The sequence below is a fragment of the Pteronotus mesoamericanus genome, unplaced genomic scaffold (genome assembly GCF_021234165.1).
Source record: "Pteronotus mesoamericanus isolate MK-2021 breed Mesoamerican mustached bat unplaced genomic scaffold, CSHL_Meso_final scaffold_507, whole genome shotgun sequence".
Taxonomy (NCBI): Eukaryota; Metazoa; Chordata; class Mammalia; order Chiroptera; family Mormoopidae; genus Pteronotus; species Pteronotus mesoamericanus.
In genome coordinates, this window is record NW_026555319.1 from 6,760,015 (window position 1) to 6,784,419 (window position 24,405).

At 49.6% G+C, this 24,405-nt stretch overlaps 1 protein-coding gene across 1 annotated transcript in view; it reads right to left on the reverse strand.

Annotated features, from left to right (window-relative positions):
- Positions 1-2,601: 2,601 nt before the first annotated feature.
- The window catches only part of TBX5 (T-box transcription factor 5), a 38,542-nt gene continuing 16,738 nt past the window's right edge, over positions 2,602-24,405 (reverse strand). The window contains exons 7-8 of the mRNA XM_054594443.1: positions 12,370-12,596; positions 2,602-3,307 (exon numbers count right to left, since the gene is read on the reverse strand). Coding sequence (XP_054450418.1) covers positions 2,733-3,307; positions 12,370-12,596 — 802 coding nt within the window. The 3' untranslated portion in view covers positions 2,602-2,732. The remainder of the gene's footprint in view (positions 3,308-12,369; positions 12,597-24,405) is intronic.

Consider the following 24,405-nt stretch of genomic DNA (forward strand, 5'->3'; position numbering starts at 1 on the left):
AGAGCAAGCGTCCACTAAATATATTACAGAAATATAGTAATTTGTGTCCTGCTTCTTGACATTGAAACAATGATAAAGCTACAGAAACATCTGGCTATCACATCCTTATACCTTTATCATCATTGTTCGGAGCCCAAACAGGTTAACCTGCATAGGTTATAGAATGAGAGTGTTCCTTCTCTGACTTACGAAACTTGCTGTGAACAATTTTTTTTTTTAATGATTTTCCAAGGGTGGCAACTGTCTGAGTGCTGGAGGTAGGAGCGTTACTTTGGTATTCTTGTAATGTTCTTATCAAAGCATAAAACTGACAGCCTTGTATCATCAGTAAATTCATTTAGAAGGCAATTTTTTTCAAAAGTCACCTCTTTTTTGTGACCCTATCAGAATCAGTACCTCTTTAAAGGACAGTCAGAACTTAGTCAGTGAAACTGTACTAATTCATCCTCTGTGGGGACAGAAATGCCATTGACCTAGTTTCTCCAACGTACTTGAAAAAGGCTGAATTGTCATTTCTTTATAATTAATTCGCACCTCTCAGGAATTCTTCGACTAGGAAAAGCCCAAGAGAAATCTGATTAAATGAAGAATTTGTAATCAACACACCAGTTATTCCTGTTTCAAAGCGATGTGACATTCTTGGTAACGGAGATTAAAAACATTTTGCAGGACTTCTTTACTCACTAACTTGCTGCTCTGGAGTGCCCCATATATGTTATATAGGACCAACTCATAAATCCTAAATTTGTGGGTTTTAAGTAAATAACCACTGATGGTCCATAACGGTGTGTGTATTGGGACCTCCAAAATACTCAACTCACAATTAATTCAAAGAGAGCCCTCAGAAAACCAAGTATTGGGTTTTGCCTATAGCATGACCAATATCATTTTTTGATCAGCTGGAATTTCTGATGGTTTTCTTTTCCAATGCTGACACAAATTCCATGAAAACAGTAAACTCCATTCCAGTGGATACACATATTCAGCTCCACCACACTCAAGTTCAAGGAACTCTAAGTACCTTGAAACGAGCAAGAAACGGCAGATGGAGTGAAAAATTCACCTGTAAGACAATAACTCCTTCTTGCTGCCTCTACTTAAGTTCCCGTCTATGCAGTCAGTAGAAAGAACAGTAAAAAAAAATGGGTGTTCAAGTCCCTTGTACTTTTTTAAGCACATAGTATTTATTAGGCATTAATTGGCACACAAATATACGAAATGAGTACTTAATTCTCACCCTCCCCCCTTAGCAACATAAAAAGACAAAATTGCTTGAAGACACTCACATACAAACATACTCACACACTCTCACGTCCTTGGACATACTTGGCCTCTCATATTACCCTGTTCTTTTTATTAGGGTCAGTTAAAAAAGATTTTTTTTTTTTTAATCAAGAAAGCAAAGCACATTCGAAAGGAGAAAAAAAAGAACGCAAACTTGGTTTTGAGTATCAATAAAATTAAAAAGCTCTTGGCCAGCTCCCATGCTGGATTTCATGTTATTACTTAATTAGAACTCCTATTTATAAATAAATAGTACCAGTAAAATATTACATCTGAAGAACCCTGCAATAACGTTTTACTTACACACTTTTTTTTAATACTGTTTTCTGCTTTCCATAACCACAGTTTGGTGTCGGCATTTGGTGTGATTTCCTTGGAGAGAACTGATCGGTGAGCACGTCTTGCCTCTTCGTTAGTAATTGTGGGTTTTGCTTTTGCATCCAGTTGGGTCGTCAAAAGGTTTGGAGGCTGGGGCTGGCTTTGTTTTTTATCAGGACGAATATTTATTTTGGCTTTCTCGCCACTCTTGACAGCATGGGGCTTGCCCCTTGCTTATCACAGTTCTGCCCGCATGTAAACCAGGGCTTTTTGAGTTTTTCAAAGCAAGCTTTCCGGCCCGGGAAGCTATAGGCCACGTGTTAGCGACATATGGCTGGAAAGACCCAGGGCTGGGAAGATGGGAGTGCTGAGTAAGATATGGCGCCACATGGAGTCCAAGGTGACCCTGACTCCCCAAGAAATCACACTGGGCTCCGTGATGATGGGGAAGGTAGGACACGGTCAGAGGAAGGCTGGGCACGTGGGGACCTTTTCAGAAACAGCACATGGCAGAGGTAGGTCATTTCTTAGTCAAGGGGTAGGTGACGAATTTAGGTTTCAGGGGTGGTTTATAGGAAGGGAATCCCACAAGTACATACTTTGAAACATACTTGCCTCAGACCTCCCCCAAAATAAGGGACTGGGTCCCGTTAAGAAAATTGAAAGAAAAAAATATATTATTATTTATTATATAACAATGTCAACATTAACACCAAGACAGGAAAAGACTGCAACTCCGCGTCAGGATAAAACACTCGATGAGGCAAGGCTTTCTGGAGACCAAAAGAAGGAATCGGGGAGGACCCCTCGAGGTGGCGTGAATGTGTCCCGTCGATGAGTGTGGTGGCCGTGGCGGGGATGGGACTTACCTTTTTTTGTTGGCTTTTTTTTTTTCTTTTTAAATTTTGAGACGAAACAACAAAGTCACATTTTTTGAATTGTGGTTTCGGGCTACTGATTAGATCAGCGTCTGGGGGGGGTCTCGAGTGCAGACGTGAGCATGGGGTGAAATGGAGGATCTTGTCCGTGGGGTTCTCTCTGTGACTGTCTCTCTCCCTCTCCCTCGCGAGCGCGCGCTCTCTGTCTCCTCTCTCTCGCTAGCAAATGTCTCTTAGGGAGCGGGCCTCGCTTTAGCTATTCTCACTCCACTCCGGCACCATGCCAACCCCGTGCACAGAGTGGTACTGGTGTGGGGACAGGGTCCTCGGCACGCCATGGGAGTAGAGGAACTCAGACGGTTGGAGGCTGCCAGGGGACTGCAGGCCAGTCTGAGGCCCACACTGCCTGACCACAGGCTGGTGGGCCACGGAGGTCTGGTGCTGGAACATCCCCTCTCCGAGCTGTGGGGAGCCGTGGTTGGCGATGCCAGCCAGCCGGGGGACCAGGGGCCCCGAGGTGAAGTGAGCGGAGAAGTGTTGGTAGGGTAGCCTGTCCATGGGCTGCACGGTGGTGACCGTGCAGCTGCTGTAGGAGGGCATGCTGGGCCACGTGTTGCAGCTGATGTCCTCCAGGCTGGGCACCGGCTCGCTGGGCGGCGCGGAGCTGGCGTACATGCAGGCCTGCCGCTGGGCTGACTCTGTCCTGTAGGAAGCACTCAGGCCCTGCTGCTGGGGGTAGCTGGGGCGGTAGAACGGGTCCTCTTCGCTGGGCGATGTCTCCATGTAGGGCTTCTTGTAGGGATGGTCTGCAGTGGAGCATTCTTCATCTGCTGAGACAGGAGGGGAGAGGGCCATGAGGCCAGGACCGGCACCCGACAACTAAAAGCCGGGGCAGCCGCTGGCCCATGGCCCGAAGAATCATGTGTCTTGGGACTGTACGCCCCGGGCTCCATTCTGCTGCAAAGAGGGGGGCCTGTCGTGGGGAGGGCCTTGGCCGTGGTGTTCTAAGCAAACACCCTGACCTTTCTGAGCTCAGTTTCTTCATCTGCAAAATGGAAACAGACATAATAGCATTTTTCTACACAGGAAACTGTTAAGAATGAAATGGAAGAATGTGTATTAGTCCAGAGCTTGGTACAAAAAAACACACAAGAAATAAATAAGTTATTATCATTATTATTATCATCCCTCCTCCCCAGCCTGTAAATTCCACGAAGGCAGGACATTCCCAGAACATGATTCATACCTAGTAACAAAAACAATAATAAAATCAACAATAACAGTAAAAACAACACATAGTGTTCTAAGTATGCTCCAAGGGGTAACGTGTTTAATCTTCACAACAACCCTGTGAGACGGGTCCTAGTATTGTCCCCATTTTACAGAGGAGGGAAGGACACACAGAGAGGTTAATACACTTGCCAAGGTCTTATACGGCTGACAGACAGTGGAGTTAGGATCAGAATCCAAGTGATCTAACTTCTAAGTCCCTGCTCTCCAATACCATGCCATATGGAGAAGGCATGCAATAAATATTTGTGCAATGGATGGAAGGACGGGTGGACAAAGGGACAGATGGATATGCACTTCCAAATCCTTTCCTGAGGCCTCGTGTGAGCAAGTGCCTAGTGCACATCTGCTGGGTCAGCAAAAATGGCTGTGTCTCCGTTGTGCGGCTGAGCCAGCCCCTTCCGCTGTCGGGGCGCAGGCGATCCCTAGCGTGGGGCAGTGGAGATGGCTCTGACCCCTTCGCGCTCGCTGGCAAAGTGCTCTGGGAGCTAACGAAAGTGCTGGGCTCTCTCCTAGAAAAATACACTGAAACACAAGTTGGGGGAATGGAGTGTGCACACAACTTCCGGGGGCTCTAGGATGACCTCAGATCCAGACTCCAGGGTAAGGAGCCTAGACCGGTCTGGGTTTGAACCTGGCTTTTCCACTTCGTGTCTGGGGGACGTCAGCATCTGCCCTCACAGAGACTGATCCTCCTCATCTCCGAATCAGAGTTAGTAACACTTACTCCACTGGGCAGCTAAGCATTCAGTAGGGTCAGGTGTGGAAATCTCCCGATGTGGCTTCTTCAAGGGCAGCTCTTGAGCGAAGGCAACACTGCCGATCAGCCTCACGGCAGGGCCTGTCTACAACAACACACCTCCAGCTGCTTCCTTTTGAGGAGCAATACTTGAGAATTTCTACTGACACGTAAACCGCCACCCAGATTCATTCCTGAGCTGGGATTCTGCCCCTAAACTGGATATTTTTCTTTCACCTTCCAATCGCTTTCTCATCAATAAACGTTAAGAAATATGTCGGTCTTTGGGGTGTGAAGAAAAAGGAAACACCGGGACACCCGTGCCACGCACTGTGATGGTGGATGGCGTGAGGGCAGGATGCAGGACTCCGTGATGGCAGGAAACAGGAGCTGTTGCTGATGGAGCGCCACTAAGTGACCTTCCTCCCACCTCCTAGCCATTCCTTCAGGCGGCTGCTCTCACTCCTGTGCCCCAGGCAGAAACGAGCTTCCGGGAAGTGACCCACCCACGGTCCTGCCACTGAGAAGGACAGAGGCTGGAGCCACAGCCAGGTGTGACCCACTCTGCCTACCACAGCTGGCTGCTAGGTCTCTCAATTTCTACTACCCAACACCACTTGCCCAGTCATTCAACAGGTATTCCTGGGACCCTACCAAGTGCGCAGGCCCTGTGCCAGGTGCTGGAGGTAGAGGCCATCAGGTAGCCACGGTCCTGCTCGTGGTACACATCTGCAGCCCCTCTCCACTCTCCCCTGAACAGTGAGGGTGGGGTGCTGACCCTCTGTGATCAGGAGGGGGTCCTCAGATCTAAAGCTCTGAGCCAGTCAGTCACCCCACCGTAAATCCTTGGGCTTTGGACTTCACTACACAACAGCTCCCGGCCGGGGAAGGGCAGCCTGGGCGTGGGCCCTGCCCCACACCTCCACATGCGCTGCTTTCCCAGTGACCCCCACAGGTAAGTCAAAAATCTCCTAAACAAAACACAGCTATGCTGGGGCGGTACCCACTGAAGAGCCAGCAAACTTATTTTCAGCTAGACTCTTTCTGGGACACATCTGGGACCCATAGTACACCCAGAGATTTGTCCAAAAAAAAAGCGAAAAGGGCAGCCACTCTTCCAGGTGTTCTGTCTGCGTCACGCCAGATGTTTGAACACGTCCATATTTTTCACCTTCAACTGGGCGGTTTTTTGGCGTCTTGAAGACATGGCTACACTCAACTCTTTTTTTTTTTTTTTTTTTGGTCTTGGTCACTTCCTCCCCGATTTCTTCCCTCCATTCTCGCTTCCACCCCCAGATCCATAAATCGAAATGTTTCCATTGTTGCTGGAATCAGAACCTTCGGGTTTTCCGTTTAACCAGGGCGTTCCCTTTTGCAATAATAGAAAGTACAGCTGCTGCAGGGTACCCTTGGCAAGGGAAAAAAAAAAAAAGAAAAAAAACCCCAACAAGGCAAACTAACCATTCCCGAGTTTCTGATCCCCTTCCAGATTTGTTACAAGTAAAAAAGGAAGAATAATATGAAAAAGGCTGGAGCTCATTTTGGAAAATCATAAAATTACACATTCCAGTCTTTAATACCCCAAAGATCTGATGCAGAGTCCTAAGAAAAGTTCGATGCTGGCTCATCGATGAAAGCAGGTCCGGAGCATTCTCAAATTCCTCTCGAACCTCACCACATTGTAAAGAAATTCCAAAGCAAGCATCCAAATTTCAGGTTGTGATAAATGCTTTGGATGTAATCTCTGCGTTTATTCTGGTGATGATTTGGTTTCTGTCTTTTTTCGGGGGGAGCCCGATAACTGATCAACAGCAACGACCTCTCTCCCAGCCAACTCAGGTTTACCTTCGAAGGTTCGGGAAGGGGCTCCAGTCACGGGTCAGGTCCTACTGGGTGAGATGAGTCCACAGCTCGGTTTCAGAAAGTTGTGTGAAAAGGGCGGTCCTGGGCCCAACCGCCTGTCTCGGAAGAGCAATGAAGCTCTTCCCGATCCTGACCGCCGATCACTGCAGAACACTGGGAAAAACCCTGGTCCCTTGCATTTTTCTGGATGCTATTGATTCTGGGAAAAAGTGGCTGTAATGATGAATCCAGAACAGAGATTTTAGGGCACAGAGTTATGTGTCTGGCTCTCACTGGCTCTGTGACCTCGGATGAACCACTGGGACCATTCCAATCTCAGCTCTTGATTGTACATGACGAAAACACAGAAATTTCGTGTAGGAATTGAGGTAATAAGAAATGCAGTCTAGTTTCTGTCCATCTTCCTTGCACATAAGATGAGTGTTTACATCTTAGCTGTCTAAATAACTGGAGTCTACTCTCTTTTACCTCTTTTTCCCCTTGGGAGGGTGGACCGATGGCTTTGTGAAAGCCGTCCAATGCGTGAAGGTATTTGGGTGGATTCCAGAGTTGGGAAACACACAGCTGCTTTCAAATCATTTTCAAATCACTAATCCCACTGAACAAATATCGTCACCAGTCCCAAATGGGTCATCTCCCTTGGCAACTGAGTTCATTTGGGCCGAGACCCGAGAGGTAGAGTGGTGAGCAACCACTGTTGTTGAGTGATCTTCAGTAACACAGAAGTAGAACTATAACCCAGGCCTCTGACTCACCTAACAGTGATCTTTCTATGACATAGACTCAGCCTCTGAGCTTTCATGAAGCTCATGTTCAAAGAATATGAAAAGTCGTAACCTTGGGCTGGGTGAATGTATGGACGGGTGGGTGGGTGGGTGTATGGATGGACTGATGGACTAGTGGGTGGGTGGATGGGTAGGTGGGTAGATTTTAATTCTTAGCTTAAAGTAGAAAGGACGGCAGTGGTATTGTAAGAATGTCCTTGATTAGGAATCAAAAGATTCCCGTTCAAATCTCAGCCATTAGCTGAAGCCATTGAATGTATTTACTTGCTTATTGCCTGTCTCTCCCAGTGGCCTGCAGATCCATGAGAGCGGGGAGCTCTGCCATCTTGTTCTTATCCCAAGCACCCAGCACAGTGTCCAGTACGAAGTAAGCACCCAATCAATGTACATTTAATGAACGCATCCCAGATCTGCCCTCACCAGCCACATAACGCCGGCCACCTAACCCAATCCCTTAGTCCTCTGCTTGCCTCTGCAAAACGGGGATGAAGGGCAGCTTCCCGGCTCAAAGACCACAATGAGGATCCAGTGAAGGAAGCCATGTGAAAATTGCTTTAAAAAGCACACAGCAGCCCTGGCTGGTGTGGCTCAGTGGTTTGAGCACTGGCCTGCAAACCGGAAGGCTGCTGGCTCAATTCCCTGTCAGGGAACATGCCTGGGTTGTGGGCTGGGTCCCCATTTGGAGGCGAACAGGAGGCAACCAACTGATGCTTCTCCCACACACTGATATTTTTCTCTCTCTCTCTCCCTCCCTGCTCCTCTCTCTGAAAATAAATAAATAAAATCTTTAAAAAAAAAAAAAAAGGCATACAGCACTGAGAAAATACACCCTGCAAAACCCTTTACTATATCCAATTCCCCTTTCCCTCCCACCTCTGACTCCCTTTGAATATCCAAGGCAGTAAGTGGCTTGCCTACAATCTTTATTTGGGTTGCCTTCAGTTTCTAATGGGGTGGGGCCTTGTCAGGGTGGGATGGGGGAAGGAAGACAGACAAGTGCTCTCCCAGGCCCTGGGGTCCCAGCTGTGGTTGAGTGGCATTGATAAAAGACCTTCCCGGCTCCATCCATCGGGATAGATAGTTTGGAGACAGCTGGGCCCAAACACAAGGAGCCCTCTGGCCTGCCTGGCCCTCTGACAGTTCATTGCGCTGGCCCCCGGGGCTCGCTGGAAAGGAGACAGACAATGGGGGGAAGTCAGATAGTGAGTGGGGCAGCCAGGGGCCAGGGGAAAGCCACCCATGGAGTTATCACTTAACGGGAATCCCAAACTGGAAGGAAACCTCCGCTGATTCCTTATCACTTTACAATGGAGGCTGGTGATGAATTGCCTTCTGTGTCTCTCAGGCAGGCAGGACAGACAGCGCTTGGCTGGAATGTTCCCTGTCCCTGGGAGCTTTCTTTTGGGGGTGGAGGGAGGTGAGAAGGGCAGAGGTTTCTGGAAGTGTGAAAGGAGCCCCGCAGTGTGCCTGTCCCATGCACTCCCGGGGCATAGGTCGCGGTGTGGATTTGGGGCGGGGCCCCTCACTAGGTGGGTGACACTGGGCTGGTCACTCAACCTCTCAGAGCCTCAGTTTCCGCATCTGTGAAAAAGGGGCGATTCTTCACCCTGTTATCTCCCGCCCGTCACCCAGTTCGGAGGCCACCCACATCTCCGGCTCTTCTCCCCACACCCTGGGCTCAGCCGCCATCGGCCCCTGCCCCCGAGCCCCCAGCAGCCTCTCGCCAGAGCTCTGGTGTCAATTCTAGTCCCCTCCTATCACAGCCAAGTGACTGCTTCAAAACAAAATCCGAATCCTGTCACTCACGGGCTTAAGCCCCTCTGATGGCTGCCCCTCGGTGCTGGGGTAAAATCTAAAGCCCTTCGGGTGGCTCACAAGGGCCGGCTTCATGCTGGACCCCGGCTCCCCCTCCCTGAGCTCCAGCTACCCTGGCCTTCTGTCCAAGGTGGGAGGGGGCTCCCCACCTTCTGAGGGGCCGCGCACACACTTTCCTCTGCGCCTGGATGCCCGTTATCTCCCCTTTCTCCTATCCAACGACGCTGGGCTCAAATTCCCCCCCACCGATCCCCTCCCCCCCTCTGATACCCCCTTTCATACTCATTAGCACTTTGTGCATCTCCTTTACAGCATTTGATCACTGTTTGCACCAAACAATCATATCATTATATATCATTTTAATGTCTGATCTGCTTGGGCAATGTGAGCTGCACAAGGGCTGGACGGTGGCCGGTTAACGTTCCCTGAGCACTAGTACCTGTCGGGTCCTGTTTTAGGCGCCTCAGTGGATTCTCTCATTTCGGCCCCTAACAATCCCATAGGGTAGGTCCTACTGTTATCCCCATTTTGCAGAAAAAGGCTCAGAAAGTCAAAGCAACTTGCCCAGGGCCACACAGCTAGAAAGGGTTTGCTATGGGGACGTCATGCAATGGACCAGCCACCAACTCCAGCCTCCCCAGTGGCCATCTGAAGTTGACCTTGAGTTCGCGCAAGGATCCCACAAAGTATCCCGTGAAAGCCCACAGCTCCCGTAATCGAGAGCGGTTCCCCGGCCTTCCGTTCAAAGCCTCCCCACTGCGTCCTCCAGGAATGTACTTATAAGGATGCTGCTATAAATATTGAACCTAAAAAAAGCGCCTTGATTCTTTTTAACTTCTTCGTCCTCTTCTTTTGGTCTGGCATTAATTTAATAGACAGAGCTCCTAATTCAAACCTGGTGAGCTCTTAATCAGCGCGCTTGACCCAGTCTCAAGAGCAAATCTCCTGTGGAGGATGAAGCTCTGAGATTGCAGATGATAAGCAAAGAGGACAGCACGGGGCGGTGGTTCGGGGCCCAGGCAGAGCCTGCGGGCCAGGCGAGGGCTCCGATTCCACCTTCAAGAACCACCAGCACAGGATTTTGCCTCTCTGAGCCTCAGTTTCCCCATTCGTAAAGTTGGCTCATAGCAGCACCTACTTAACAGTGTTCCTGAAAAGGTTGAGGTCTGGAACCTGGGCAGGGCACCCTTAAATATAATAGAAAACAGAATTTCCAGCCAGGGACCTGTGCTCCACGAAACATTCATAATCCCCGCTCGTGCCTGAAGAGGCAGACATGTTTGCAGGCATCTGGTCTGCAGCCCATCCGGCAGCGGACTTGCTGGGAGTCAGGCCAGGGGGCCCGATGGGGTGATAGTGTTCAGGCCTTTGAGATCCGAGGAGCTTGGATGGGCTTCAGGTAAGTCTGGAGACCTCAGCCTCCCCCAGGTCAACTCCCCAGCCCAGCCTTGGACCAAAGACCAGTCTTCCCTCCAAAATGCAAGATGAGTAAACGTCAAATAGTCAAACTGCAGTTTTCCTCACGTAACCCTGGCTCCAGGGAAAGCCACTGGAGCGTCATGTCCATTGCTTCTTATTACCGAGTTTGTTTTTAAGGGCCAAACACTGGGCACTGGACTTCCAAAGGCGGTGTGTTGGCTACTGAGGATTTGAGATACAACAGGCCACCTAAAAACCCAGGTTTGGGCCTGCCTGAGCACAGCACTGGGTCACCCCATGCCAAACACAACCATGACTTCACAGCATCTCCACACCAAGCCTGCGAGACAGGTCCAATCGTAAGCCCACATGCACAGGTTTTTAAAAATTGAGGCATAGAGGCCCTGGTCAACGTGGCTCAGTGGGTTGAAACACTGTCTCGTAGACTTAAGGGTTACAGGTTCAATTCCCGGTCAGGGCACATACCTAGGTTGCGTGTTCAGTCCCCAGTCAGGACACATGTGAGAGGCAACAAATTGATGTTTCTCTCTCACATCGATGTTTCAGTCCTTGTCTCTCTCTCCCCCTCACCTCCCCTCTCTCTAAGATCAATGAGCATGTCCTTGAGTGATATATATTATGTATATATATTTTTTTTTAATGAGGCATAAAGCAGTTAAGTAACTGGCTCTTAATCATAAAAATTTGCCCCTGGCAAAGATAGGATTCATCCCAATGATCTGATTCTGAAGACCATGGGCATAACCACTAGGCTACAAGGTCCCATCCCCCTGTATCCACTGTCTCGAGCCTTCTCCTAGGTAAGCAGCATTCTCTTTGCTTCCTTTAGGACACACTTTCTGGAGTAATACGTGCCACTTACGCAATCATAGCGACCACTAACTGGGTGCTTACAAGTATCAGGTGCTCTACGAAACTTAGCACCATTTACAAAGCAGGAAATGGAGGCACAGAGAGGTTAGGACACCTGACTGAGGTCACACAGGAAGCTGGTGGCAGAGGTGAGATGCGAACCTGCGTTTCCGGGCCCCATTGCCCTCCCTGTCCTCACCGTGCCTGTCTGCAGCTCACACGGAGCAATGGTTCTCGTAACTGAGCTCAGACACACTGCCCATGTCAACTCCCTCAATTCTGGCTCAGAAAACGGGCCCCCAGAAATTTCCTTCCTTCATCGAGTCCCTTTGGAGTCAAATGACTGAGGAAAAGTCATCCGTTTGTTATTTGGCAAAGAAAACCATGAATGTCTCAGACACCAGCTTAGTAGGTTGGGAAAAAAAGGGATGCAAAGAAGGGAAAATCAGTTTTAATCTTCCCTTCCCTTCCCTTCTCTCTCCTTCCCTCGTTGTGCTGATTTTGGGCTGGAAAGGAAAGAAGAGCTCCGAACCCACCTGGGAGAAACCTTGGCACAAGAACTAAAGAGGCACATCCAATCAGAAGGACGTCCCCAGTATCATGGCTTGTGACGCAACCAGCAACGCTGGAAGCAGCCTTCCTGTCCGCTAGCGAGAGTGATACACACTCTCTCCATCTTTTTGAGGCAACACTTCCTCTTCATCAGTTAAAAACAAAAACAAAAACAAAAAAAATGAGGGAGCTCCAGGTTCAGATATCTACAGCATATTCTGAAGTCTAAAAACAAAAAATGTAAGTTGCAAAATATACACAGTGTGTATTTTACTCCTAAAAGTCAAAACAAAACTTTTTATTTGTGTGTGTGCACGTGTATGTCAATGAAGAAAATAGGTCTGGACCCTTCAAATGAGTTTTCCCCAAGAAAGGGGCTGGAACTAGGGGAAGACAAGTGATACTGGTATGGTCTGGATTTTACAATCTCTATGCATTTTTGTATTGTTGACATTTTTTCAGTGAATAACTGTAGGTCTGTGTACTTCCCCCCCCCCAAGGAAAGACAAGAAATGGAGAAAGCGGCAGGTTGGGTGGGGGCTATCACACTCACCTTTCCTTTTGGTGCAATGGTAAATCTGGCCATGTTCCTGGGGCAGCGGGTACGGGTTGGGTGGGGGCAGAAGGTCCTGGGAGGGCCCGGACACACCATTCTCACACTGGTACTGGGACCCCAAGTTGGAGGAGGTGGAGAGAGCCCGAGGCTCACTGCTGAAAGGGCTGTGGTTGGAGGCCACTTTTTGTCTCACTGTGCTCCTAGGGACCACGGGATATTCTTTACTGAAAGAGAGAAGATGGGAAATAACATCGATCGGTGCCCTGATACAGATCCTGCCCCCGACTGGCTGAACCACGGGGTCCAAGAATCCACCAGAAAAGTCACAGAATAAGAAACAAAGGGATACTTTGATGAGGAAAGTCATCCAATTATACCCAAGTGCATCATATGCCTTGGATGTACATATCTGGGCACTCACTTTTCATGCCTTATACATTAGGCTAATAGGTTTATGAATAGTCCTTTATGAATGCGGAAAGGTCAATGAGTCAAGGATGGTAACTGATCACTAGGTTAGTCAGGGGTGATCCTAGGTTACCTTAGTCTGCATAGTTTGTGCTTGAGCCTTAGAATTTCATTTCGAGCCGCCCTACTTGTTACCGCTGACAAACTCCTCCATACCTTGTTTTCCATGGAAAATAACAATCCCCAGTTCAAAGAGGTATTGCGAGAAACAACGGGCAAATCCATGTGAAAAGCTGAACAGTAGTGAGCGCTCAGAAAAATGACAACTACCATCATTATGGCATTGTTAATCATCGGTTTCCTTTGCTACCTATGCATTTTATTTTGTGCATTCAATCAAATTATTCTGAGACGTACTCCACAGTTGTCACCAGGGTGGCAGTGAGCTCCACAGTATGAAACAGGTTCCGAATCCCTGCCCCAGATGAACTACGTATCAATAAATCCCAAACGCAGTTGGGATTTTTTCCATGACCCAGAACCAACTCTTCTTTAACTTACTGCGTTTCTTAAATTTTAAGTTTTTATCCAAATGAGCTTAACCTCACTTTCAGCAATAATATCTGTGAAATTATGGGGTTGTGATGCTAATGACAGCTTCTCTAAGGCTGTTAAAATAAACCCTTCTCTCTTAAAATCAAAGAGAACATGTGAAATCGTCTCATGCCAAAAAACACTACACCTAACACATTTTGAAGGATCCTGCATTAGCCCATTTTATCCACTCCATAACTGTAGGAAGCAGGTACTGTTCTTGTCCCCATTTTACAGATTAGGGAACTGAGGCCCAGAGAGATTAAGCAACTTGCCCAGGGTCACAGAGCTAGAAAGACACACACTAGAAATCTAACCCAACAGGCCTCTAATGACTTCTGGACAATCACCTAATTACTTCTGTCAGTATCTAAAACACCATGTGCTTTTACGGGAGCAGGGATTTGGGGTTCATGACTTCCTCAGAGGTGCAACAGCCTCCACTCTGGGCCCCTGCCTTTGTTTGTCGTGTGAAAGCACGTTAGAGTAGCCAGGCAGGGGACACGGAGTGTCTGCCAAGTTTCTGTGAGGCTCCAGACACACTCAGGACACCGGGGGTCTCCTAGCTGAGCTTTCCCGTGGTGTGTACCATCTCAAAACCAAAGCCAGAGCCGTCTTGAGCAGCCATGCCACTGAGTATCTCTCCCTGGGGCCAGGAGGCTGAAAGGAATATTAGCTTTATGATTCTCACTTTGTGGCTCCAGCTACGTCATGGAAAATGAAGAAGAATTATAATAATAATAAAAGCTGTCAAATCTCACGGGCAGTTCTGTTTGGGTCTGCTTAGTGGAAGTACTGGGCTGTTAGAGCTCCCACAGAAAGAAGAGGATCTCTTTTAGTTTTGTATTCTTAATGAAGATGGTTATTTTGTTTTAATTAAAGAAAATAACTCCCAAAAATGTTGGCTGAGGGAGTTTACAAGAGAACGTATCAATGGGCTCCAAGGAATTCTCCGTTCCAGCCTTGCCAAATTGCAAAATTACTCTCTGGAAAGGGCAAATCCTGCCTTTGATTACTAGCACTCAAAGAAATGCGAAAGCCATTTCACCCCAATAACCACTTGTCCCTCACAGTTGGCTTCTCGCCAAGGAGGCTGAAACATCATCCGCACCGTCAGTCACGCACGTCTCTTTTGGTGCCTGAAATACAACGTCTGCAAGCCCATCTGACAGGTGTCGAAATAGGGGTATGAAAGGGTGAAGTGACTTCCCACTCGGCACGAGATGATAGACGCAACGGGAAGAAAATGCTACCATCAAATGACATTCGGGTGACTTTCACCGCGCTCTTCAAAGAACCAATCAAAAGGACATGATTAGTAGCAATAGAGCAATGATCTCTAAAGTCCTTGTGATGAGCAGATAAACTACATTCCTCTGCAGCTTGAGAGCCTCACTGCAGAACCCAGGGCACAAGAGAATTAAAGTGGAAGCTGAAAAGCCCGCGTGTGCCTGGAAAGAAGGGCAGCCACGGAGGGCTGGTGTTTTATCGCCAGCACCATCATCACCACCATCGTCGTTAGCATCCTCATCTTTATCTTCATCATCCACATTGTTCTCTAAGTGTCTCCTAAGGTCCCAGCCACTATATCGGCTGCCTTATGTGCTCTCCCTCACCCGGCCCTGGCCGCACCTCCATTTTATGGTAGGAGCAGATTTCCTACAGAGGTGAACAAATTAGGTTTCAGAGACGTTAAGCAACTTGCCCCAGATCACGCAGCTAAGAAGAGGTAAAGCTGAGCTTCAGCCCAGATCAGTGCGGTTCCAAAGCTCGTGCCAACTCACCCCTGATCACAGGAAATCGCTGCCTTCACACCCGCTGCTCGCACAACACAACAGTCCTGTGATAAAAAGCTTCCTGGTGATAACAGCGCTGGGGATCGGCTACCCCCGGGCATTGTCAAGCTCTACCAGCCAGTCTGCTGATCCTACTGTTGGAAGAGCCTCTAGTTTACCATTAAATCCCCCTGGGCTCGGCTGTCTCAACCGACAGCTGTGCCCACATCCCGCCAGCTTGCTCCGCACAGTCTGGACTCACAGAACACCCACCAGGGGTCCTGAGCACCTCATTTCACCCTGGGTGTCAGAGCTTGGAGCCCGCAGACCAGCTTCTCCCGGGCTCTCACATTCTGTTCCACGTGAGCGAGTGCCATGAATGACGCCATTGTCGCTGGGCCTGGGTTGTAAAACGTTACAAGGGAATATTGAAACCTGTGGCCAAGCTGCACCCACAGCATGCCGCCAGCTAACGAACGCCCCTGAGAACCTTTTTCCACTGCAGCCGTCTGAATTGGCCTTTTCACTGCGGCAGGTGGCCGGGCCGCTGGCGTGCTGGGAGATGGTGTTGTTGTTGTGCCCTGCGATGCTTACTCAGTTTCTGGCAGCCCTTCTCAAACAGCCAAAGCAGCGCAGTGGGGCAAGGAGAGGGACTGTAACATTCCTGTTCTCTGGAGCAGATTCCTCCTCTGGCTAGCACTCCGATCTGTGATTAAAATTCACAAGGGGCCCCCCATCCCACGGCAGCTTTCGCAATTTATTAACTCTCCGATATGCTTGGGGAAGTTATTCTGATGTAACATGTGTGGACCCGCAAGGAACCGGGGATGGTGCACCCCAGGTGGGATTCAGCTCAGTGCTAATAATAATCGCCCTCTCCCTCACATCTACAACTGTTTTATGACTCTGTTCACACCACGCCGGCAAGCTGGAGGAGGGATGGTGACCGCTGGCCCTTCCAGCCAGCCGGGGAGGACAGGGGCACACGAGAAGTTCCCTGCCGCTGATTCAACCAGGGCTCTGTGTTTTGCGGGGCACTGAGAAACTCCAAGGCGTCTCCTTCTCTGTCCTCGAGTTGCCAAAACTTAAGAGAGTTTTGGTTTGAGGCCATGGGGCTCCCTTCTTAAACTTCTAGATGTCAGGGTGGCCATTTCAAGCGGGGGCTCTGAAGTCAGGCCGGGTGGCTACGCCTCACGTCAGTACCCAACGAGCTTGGCCTTGTGGTGCTGGCTAGATTCTTCCTTTCTCTGAGCCTCAGTCTCCTGTCTATAAAATGGGGATAATGAGAAACACTACCTCTTGGGGTTATAAAATAACACGGCACACAGACAGGCTTAGCATATATTTGGGACACACTGCCCCCATAAACGCCAGCCTATAAATCACACATTATTATATTGTGGGCTTTTTTTACACTATTATATTTTGAAGCAGAAGTTCTTATCTTACAAGGGCTTTGAATGGTCTATAAACATTGCCCTACTTCCCACATCTGCAATTATCAGATCTTTAGAGCTCGTTGGTCTTCTAGGGAGTGGTCCATGCGTGCCTCGGCTACTTAGAAGCAGTCTTGGATTCAAAAAAAAAAAAAAAGTTTTGTGTGTCACTGCAGAGGTGGCTCTGGAGTCACAGGGAGAGTCCTGGACCAGCTATGAGGGTGATTCATGACATCGCCCTTTGCCTCAGTTTCTCTACTTGCAGAATGGAACAATAAGGCCCATGTCATACGTCATAGCTGAGATCCCCCAAAGTAACAGCTAGATGTGAAGCTACAGACAGAAAAGTCGATGCAAACTGAACTTCCGATGGGCTCATGGTAACAGTGCATGGAATAGTGTTACCAAGTACCTTGTATTGAATGAAGAGCTCAATATTTTAATTCAGTCTCATAAAACTAAGTTTTAATGAATTTAACAATGTCTACTTTCAATAGTTTTTTTTTCCAGTGATTTTGGAGGGGAGGAGAGAAGGTGGGGAGAAGTGGTCAGAGGCTAAGCTTTGGTCCTTCTGGAAGCCGGAAGGGCCAAGTCCCACTGACCTAAATCAAACTGCTTCCTCTACTCAAGGGTATTGTGTTGAGGCCTCCCCTGCTCTGCCAGGAATCACGTGCAGAGATAAGTCAAGGACTTCTTGGTGACCTTCAGGGCAAATGGTGACCTTGGCAGAGTCACCCCAAAGCAATAACCCTGCAGGAATGCTAAATGTTCTGTCCTGATCTAAGAGTCTGCCTGTCCTCTTAGGGGAAAAAAAAAAAAGAGAGAGAGAGAAGAAAAAAGAACACCTACAAGGCAATGGCTCTCTAAAAACCTTTTTTCTAATGGAGGAACATTAATTATTGGGATGGGGTAGTTGAGAAGCAAGGGCCTGGGGTGGGGAGGAGCAGAGACGGCAAAATCTCTCCATGGGGGTGGGTTTCAAACTCGGCTGCACACTGCGATCGCCTGGGAATTTTCCTTTTAAATAGTGACTCCTGAGCCCACCCCCCTCAGAGATTCTAATCTTTATTCTTCTTTCATGCAGCTGGGACATCAGCAGTTTTTAAAACTCCCCAAGAAGCCTTGCGCAGAAGAGTACATCCTGAATGATTTCATTTATACTAAATTCTATAACAGACAAAACCACGCTATAGTAAAAGAAGCTCAGAGCACGGCTTGCTGTGGGCGGCAGAGGCAGGAATTCCCTGGGATGGGGCACAAGGGAACTTTCCGGGGTGGAAGAACGTTCCGCATGAAGGAGGCCTGGGTTTTTCCGGGTATGTGCATTGGTCACAAAGAGAATGGTGCGTCTCAGGTTTGTGTATTTCACCGAATGTAAATTTTACCTGAAGAGTCGTAAACAATTGAATCCTGGTTAATGATAAGCATGCCGAAGTATATAAGGGTGGACGTACTCAGGTCTGCAACTTAGTCTGAAATTTATCAAAAAAAAAAAAAAATGTGGATGGACGGATGGATTATGGGTGGATTGGTGGATGGATGAACGGGTAGCTGGGTGAAGGACGGATGGATGGGTGGGTGGATGGATCGGTGAATGGATGTGTGACAGACCAAATGCAGAGCCAAATAGTAACTGAAGAACCTAAGCGGTGGGTGTATGTGTGCTCGCTGTACAATTCCTCCGTGTTTTCTGAAAGCCTTGCATGTTTCATAATAAAACCCTGTTGTGCACTCCAGGTGCTTCTAAAGTTCCGCCAAAGTTGAGCACTAAGTAGAGAAAAGGGTCCTTTTTCATAAAACAGCTGCACAGCGTTCTATTTCCAGAAAATAAGGCCACACATGACCCGGGTGTCCTTGATCATTCAGTAGGGCCCAGGGGTTACCCCGCTGTGACCTGGGGATACCTCCATCAGAGACCTCGTCCGATGGCAGCATCTGCCACCTCCCTAGAGCCACCGATTCAAAACTCTGAGGGTGAGACCCAGAGGTTTGCCCTTTTAAACAACACCCCCCACCCAACCCTAGGCAATTGTGGCGTCTGCCCGAAGTTCGGGGAACACTGTTTCAACGTGGATGAGTGAGCGACGTGCCCACGGACAGTGCCCCTGAAGAGCAGGTACGTTTGCGGGGGCGGGCGGAGGGAGAAGACAGGTGGGGACAGGGATGCAGATAGACAGGAAAAGGGGAGGACTGTCCTGAGCATCCATATCCTCGATGGGACGGACAATCGTGAGCCAACGTGGGACCCCTGGGGACAAACCTCAGGTTCACAGCGGAGGTTGGCTCTGCTTCCCAAACACAAGCCCCTCTTGTTTTATATAAATTCACACTTCCCTGGGGAAGCCATGTGGCCAGCCACAAATACAGCGAGCAGTGAGCAGTCCGGGCCCCCTCCAGAACCTTGTTGGAAATCACTCTTCGTCAACCGGCATTCAGGTTACCTTTCAGCACAAGTCTGACAATACCAGAGCGCTAAGCCTGCCATTTGAAAAATGACCATGTGAGGTAAGGAGCTGAGTATGAATTTAAAATCAGGAAGGAAGGGCTGGGCAAAGAGGGAAGGCCCCCCGGACGAACTCTCACCTTTCAGGGGTCCCATGAAGCCTATGAAATCGTTCAGTACTTTTTGTACTTGTATATTGAGTTTCTCGTAGAGTCCCTTGCTTGAACTGAATGTTCAGAAGGGCTCTGAGACCCTGATGGAGGAGGCGAGAAGAAGCATCTCAGAGGCCGGGGACAATGATCCACTTCCAATGCAGGTGAATAGAGGCGTCCCTGGACCCGGACTGACCGATTATCCTATTCGGTCTGGCTGGGACGTCGGGGGCTCCCAGTCCTCCTGTCCGATCTCTGGGGGCACCCCTGCTCCCAAGGCCTCCTCCCACCAGTGCATCAGGTGCCCACAGAGAGATGAAGGAAGTAGAGGCAGCCTCAGTCCTTCCGTGAGGATCTCTGACGCCACCACTGATTCCCAAGTGACGTGGCCACCATCGGCTCGCCCCCGGTAACATTCCACAGGACGGTGTGAGACAGAAAGGCCAGGCATTGCTCACCGCCACCCCCTGCGAGGCAAAGAAGGAAGTGCCGGCAGCTTGTTCCTATTCTGGGCTTTGTTACAAGAGGACAAGGGGCAGAAGGGGGATTCGCTCCACTTAACGAAGCCAGGCCCACAGCCAGGCCTTTCCCTGCAGCTGGAACGTGGGACCCAGGGCAAGCCAGCCTGGCCTCTGGCTTCACAAGGGCACGGACCCTATCTCACGCTTGGCATCGGTCCAGCATCGCTCTGGGCAGACGCCACGCCGGGGCCCCCATGTGAGCCGGGGCCGTGTTACGACCCTCCTCCTAGCCAGGGGAGGGATCGCTGCCCCTTCCCTTTGACTTCGGGCCCATCAAAGTGAGTCCCTGGGACTGGTCAATGAGCAGAATGCAGCAGAAGTGCCTCTGCATGTGAGCAGAGGCCATGTGGCTTCCGCCTGGTTCTCTCAGGGGCGGCCAGCCGGCCACGAAGGAGCCCGACTCCCTTGTGTCCACCGTGCTGGACGGGCCACGTGCACGCGCTCCAGGCGGCAGCCAGCTGAGGTCCCAGCTGAAAGCCGGCCTCAACTGTGGGTCGTGGGAGGGTGCCACCCTGGATGTCCAGCCTTGCTGTGCTTCCGGACACCTGACGGCCCTGCCAACGCCTGACTGCGAGCCAGACCCTCCCAGAGGAAGCCTTCCCAGGGTCCTGATCCACAAATCATGAACGAGAGAAAAGCACGTCCCTGGTATGTCTTGCCTCACCTCGCACAGGGTGGCAGCGAACCATGCCTGGTCTTTTCACCGTGAGTGGTGTTTATGGGGCACACCCGAGGGCTAGCAGGTTGGAGGAAACCCGCAGCACTTTGATGGCCTCTGAGCTCTCCATGGACGGACTGCAGCAGCCTGTGCTTCCTTGTCCCTTTACCGGCCATCAATGCACTGCAGGGAAGTGGTTCCTGGGGCCCTGGCTGTCCTGGATTTAGAGTCCCACACAGCACCGATGGCATAGCTTGGGGCCCAGGCCTTGCCAGCCAGTCCAGCTGAAGCTTGGGCGTGTTTCCTTAGGTAGCAATAGCAATCAGAACACATGCATTACCTCATTTCACCTGGGCAACAGCTCTGCGAGTAGGTTCCATAATGACCCCCATTCTACAGTGAGGAGATAGAGGCTCAGTGGATTTGGGGGGCCTGGAGCTACTCCGCGTGGTGACCGGGACCCCACCTCCAAAGCCTGCTTCTCCATCTGTGGAGCCTGTTCCCCTTCGCGGTGATTCACCTTTGCATCCCAATGCCGGGCATACAGTAGGAACTTAATACATGCATGTTAGCTGAATAACAAATCAGCAGACTAAAAACTAAATAAATGAATGACTCTCTGGGCCTCAGTTTCCCCTTCTGCAAAAGGGTTTGGAAGGCCAGACCAAATGCTATCTCCTGCGGTCCCTTCTACTTCTGGAATGCCGGGGTCACCCTGTCACAGTGCCATTCCGGGTGGCTTTCAGAGATCTTCAGAACCTGACTCCTACTTTACACCCCAAGACCTCTAGCTCCCTGCTCATGTCTTCTCAGCCACCCAGAAATCCCTTCTTCCCAACAGATTCAAATCCCCTTCTTCCTACAAAACCTAGTGCCCATCTCTCCACAGAGGCGTCTGTCTGTCCACCCCCGTCACCCCCACCCTCTCCCCCACTGGCCCTGGCACTTTTCACTTCTCAGAAGTTCAGAACCTGTCAGAGCACATCTTAAAGGTGGCAGCAAAGTTCTACGAAAACTTAGAGTCTCAATCCTTTCCAGCAGCAGTGAGGTGCCCACACCTTTCTGACCAGGATGAGCATTTAGGTGCATTTTCCAAATTTCTGTCATTTGCATATCACCTTGACAATGTCTGTCAAACCTCGATACCAGGTCTGCTGTTCTGTAGTTAATATTTTTCTGTAGATAATCAACTTTAAGTTCATTCTTCTCCTCCTTCCTTCCTTCCTTCCTTCCCCCCTCCCTCCCTCCCTTCCTTCCTTCCCACCTTCCTTCCTTCCTTCCACCTCACTCTCATCCTCAGCAACAATGGCTATGAAATCAGTCTATGTGCCTGTCTGTCTGTGCAGCCTCTCAAATCAATTACTTTGTCACCGGGGTAGGAGCACTGCAATTTGGGACATGCTGGTTTTTAGGATTAGATGTTTTTTTTTTAAGCCACTGCTTAACCTTGCAAAATTACCTGGGTGCATATTTTAATCAACCTGCTAGAGACAGGATTTTTAAATGATTTTAACTCCTTTGAAATGATTTCGTGCTCTCCCTTTTTATCATAAGCAGCTGTAACTAGAAACTATAAATGAATGTTGGAAAATCACTAAGACACCATCTGTAATTTTCCAAACACGGAGAGTTAGGTGAAGAGAGATAGTGGGGCGAGTGCCCAGACGTGGGCCAAGCTGATCCAAGAGTGACTTTGTGGGCTAACTGCAAGCTAACGCGCAGCCCTCCTTCCAATGGCTGGGCTCGGAGGAAATGTCGCCCCTCCCGCTTTTCTCCCCAGCAGCTGTCACCGGCTGTGAGTCGAACAGGAAACAGGATTAGAAGATTAACAGTGAGCCTGCCGTTCCAGCCAGGCTGTTATCGCGGCCGACTCTGGACAGCCACCTTCCTGGGACACTTGTCACTACCTACTGCAGCCTGGGAGTAGGACCCCAGCCCAGAATAAACTCTGGACCAGGGCGAGCCCAGGAGTAATGGGGAGTCTCCCCCCAAGTCAGAGACATTGTATTAAGCCTGGAAGAGGCACCCAGCTCTCCCCAGGCAGTCTCTCACACTATTCTGACAAGAACCCTGGAAAGCGGAAGCTGCGTTTATTTATGCCCATTTTACAGATGAGGAATCTGAAGCTCTGTGAGGTTAAATCACTTGCCCAAGGGCAATGATTGCACCCAGGTGGGCCTGACTCCGACGCCTGCTATTGGAGGCACTCGCCTTGGTTTCCTGTCCTTCCCAAGGGCCATCTCCAGGGAACTGGGCAAATGACCCAGTCCACACTCCCCACCTGGTCCCTCGTTAGCCCTCTTGTTCCCCAATGTAGCTCCTAACACGGCCACAAAGACACATGTGGCTCTTAGGCTGAGAGGTTGGATCCTGCATGTCAATTTCTGAGAGCCCAGGGCGCTCAGAAAAAGCTGCGCTTTTCTGCTCTCCACCTGCAGCACCTACCTGGGGAAGCCACCTGATCACACCCTCCCCAACCTGCAACCACGAGGGGGTGGTTAGGACAGCCAATTCTGACCAAAGCAGAGTCAGCTGCCCGACATCTAACCACCGTGTTTAGAACTTCAGGGGAGAGTCCCCAGGATCACTGACATCTGAGCTCTTAAACTCCTATACCTCCCACCTGTCACGTCTACCATCTGTCCGATCAGTTTCCGAAGTGCAGGGCCCTGGCCTGACCCAGGAGAGCAGTGAGGGATCCTGGGAGCAGACAGGACAACGCAGTGTGTGGCAAGAGGAAGCTTCTTGGAGGAAAGAAGAGCCACCCGGTGACCCTAGAGATACACAAGGAATGGCCAAGTGCAGGACGAGAGGACAATGTCTGAGGCAGACCAACCGTGTTCGAAGGGCCAAAAATCAGGGAAAGAATTACCCCAGGCAGGTGCGGAACACAGCTGAAGCGGGGCGGGGGGCGGGGGGCGCCGAAGGAGGGCAAAGCCCAGGGGAGTGGCCAGCCCGGAGGGGAAGGGCGTGGTCGCGTTGGAGCCTGGGCCTTATATTGAAAACAATAAGACGCCTGGAGCGCTGTAGGTGTGGAGCGGCCTTGTCTGATTTGTGGTTTACAAAGATGTCTTTAACGGCTGTCTGGAGAATGTGCTGGAAGGGAACAGGACTGAAGTCAGGAGGGGATGGCGGTGGTTAGCACAGCCGGGCTGGAAGGAGAAAGGGGGGCGAATTCTGAAACACGTCAAGAAAGTAGAAGCAGCAGGACCTGGTAGCTGGTTAAGTCTGCGGGGGTGATTCGCAACACCTTAAATCCATTACCCCTTCTGCTCTTGACATTGTGGGGAGGAGGGAAGAAGTCGGGGCTGGGAAAAGCTCTTTATTTGCAAGCTGGGACTGGGGGGCTTCATCAAGTCCCCACCTGCACAACCCGGACCCTTACCAGCAGGAGAGGACACTTTGTCAGTGGCTAAGCTGCCTGAATGGCAGGTAACTGTCAGACTGGGCGAGAAGTTTGAACACAAAAGAAGAAAAAACTTGGCATGCTGAGCCACTGAGGGTTGGACCCCTCTCAGCTTTATGTGTTATTGTCAACTTTTTCACTGGCCGCAACTAAATCCAACTCCAATTTCAAAATGTAGACAACGGCAATTTTTTTTTAACAATAATTTAAGAACTTGGTTATTTTAGCCACAAAAAGCATCTTGCTAATCCACAATTATGAAGAAAACCAATTATGACCGAAGGAATGTATTTGAGTGTGGTATATGTGGGTACACCTGAAGATAATGGTGTATTTATTTTTATTTTTGTTACAACATAGTTAATATACAAAACTACATTAGTTTCAGGTGCACAAAATAGTCAACAAGAATACACCTAGCAAAGGGTTCCACAGCAAGTCCTGTCACCAGCACGCAAAGCTATCACAACATTATTGACAGTATTCTCTCTGTTGAACCTTACTTTCATCCCCATGACTTATTGCTTTTAAAACTGGAAATTTGTACCTCTTATTCCCCATTGACCTTTCTGCCCTGTAGCGTTTAGGAGTATGCAAATGAGAAGCCTGCTGTCTAAAAACAACTTCCATGGCGTGCATT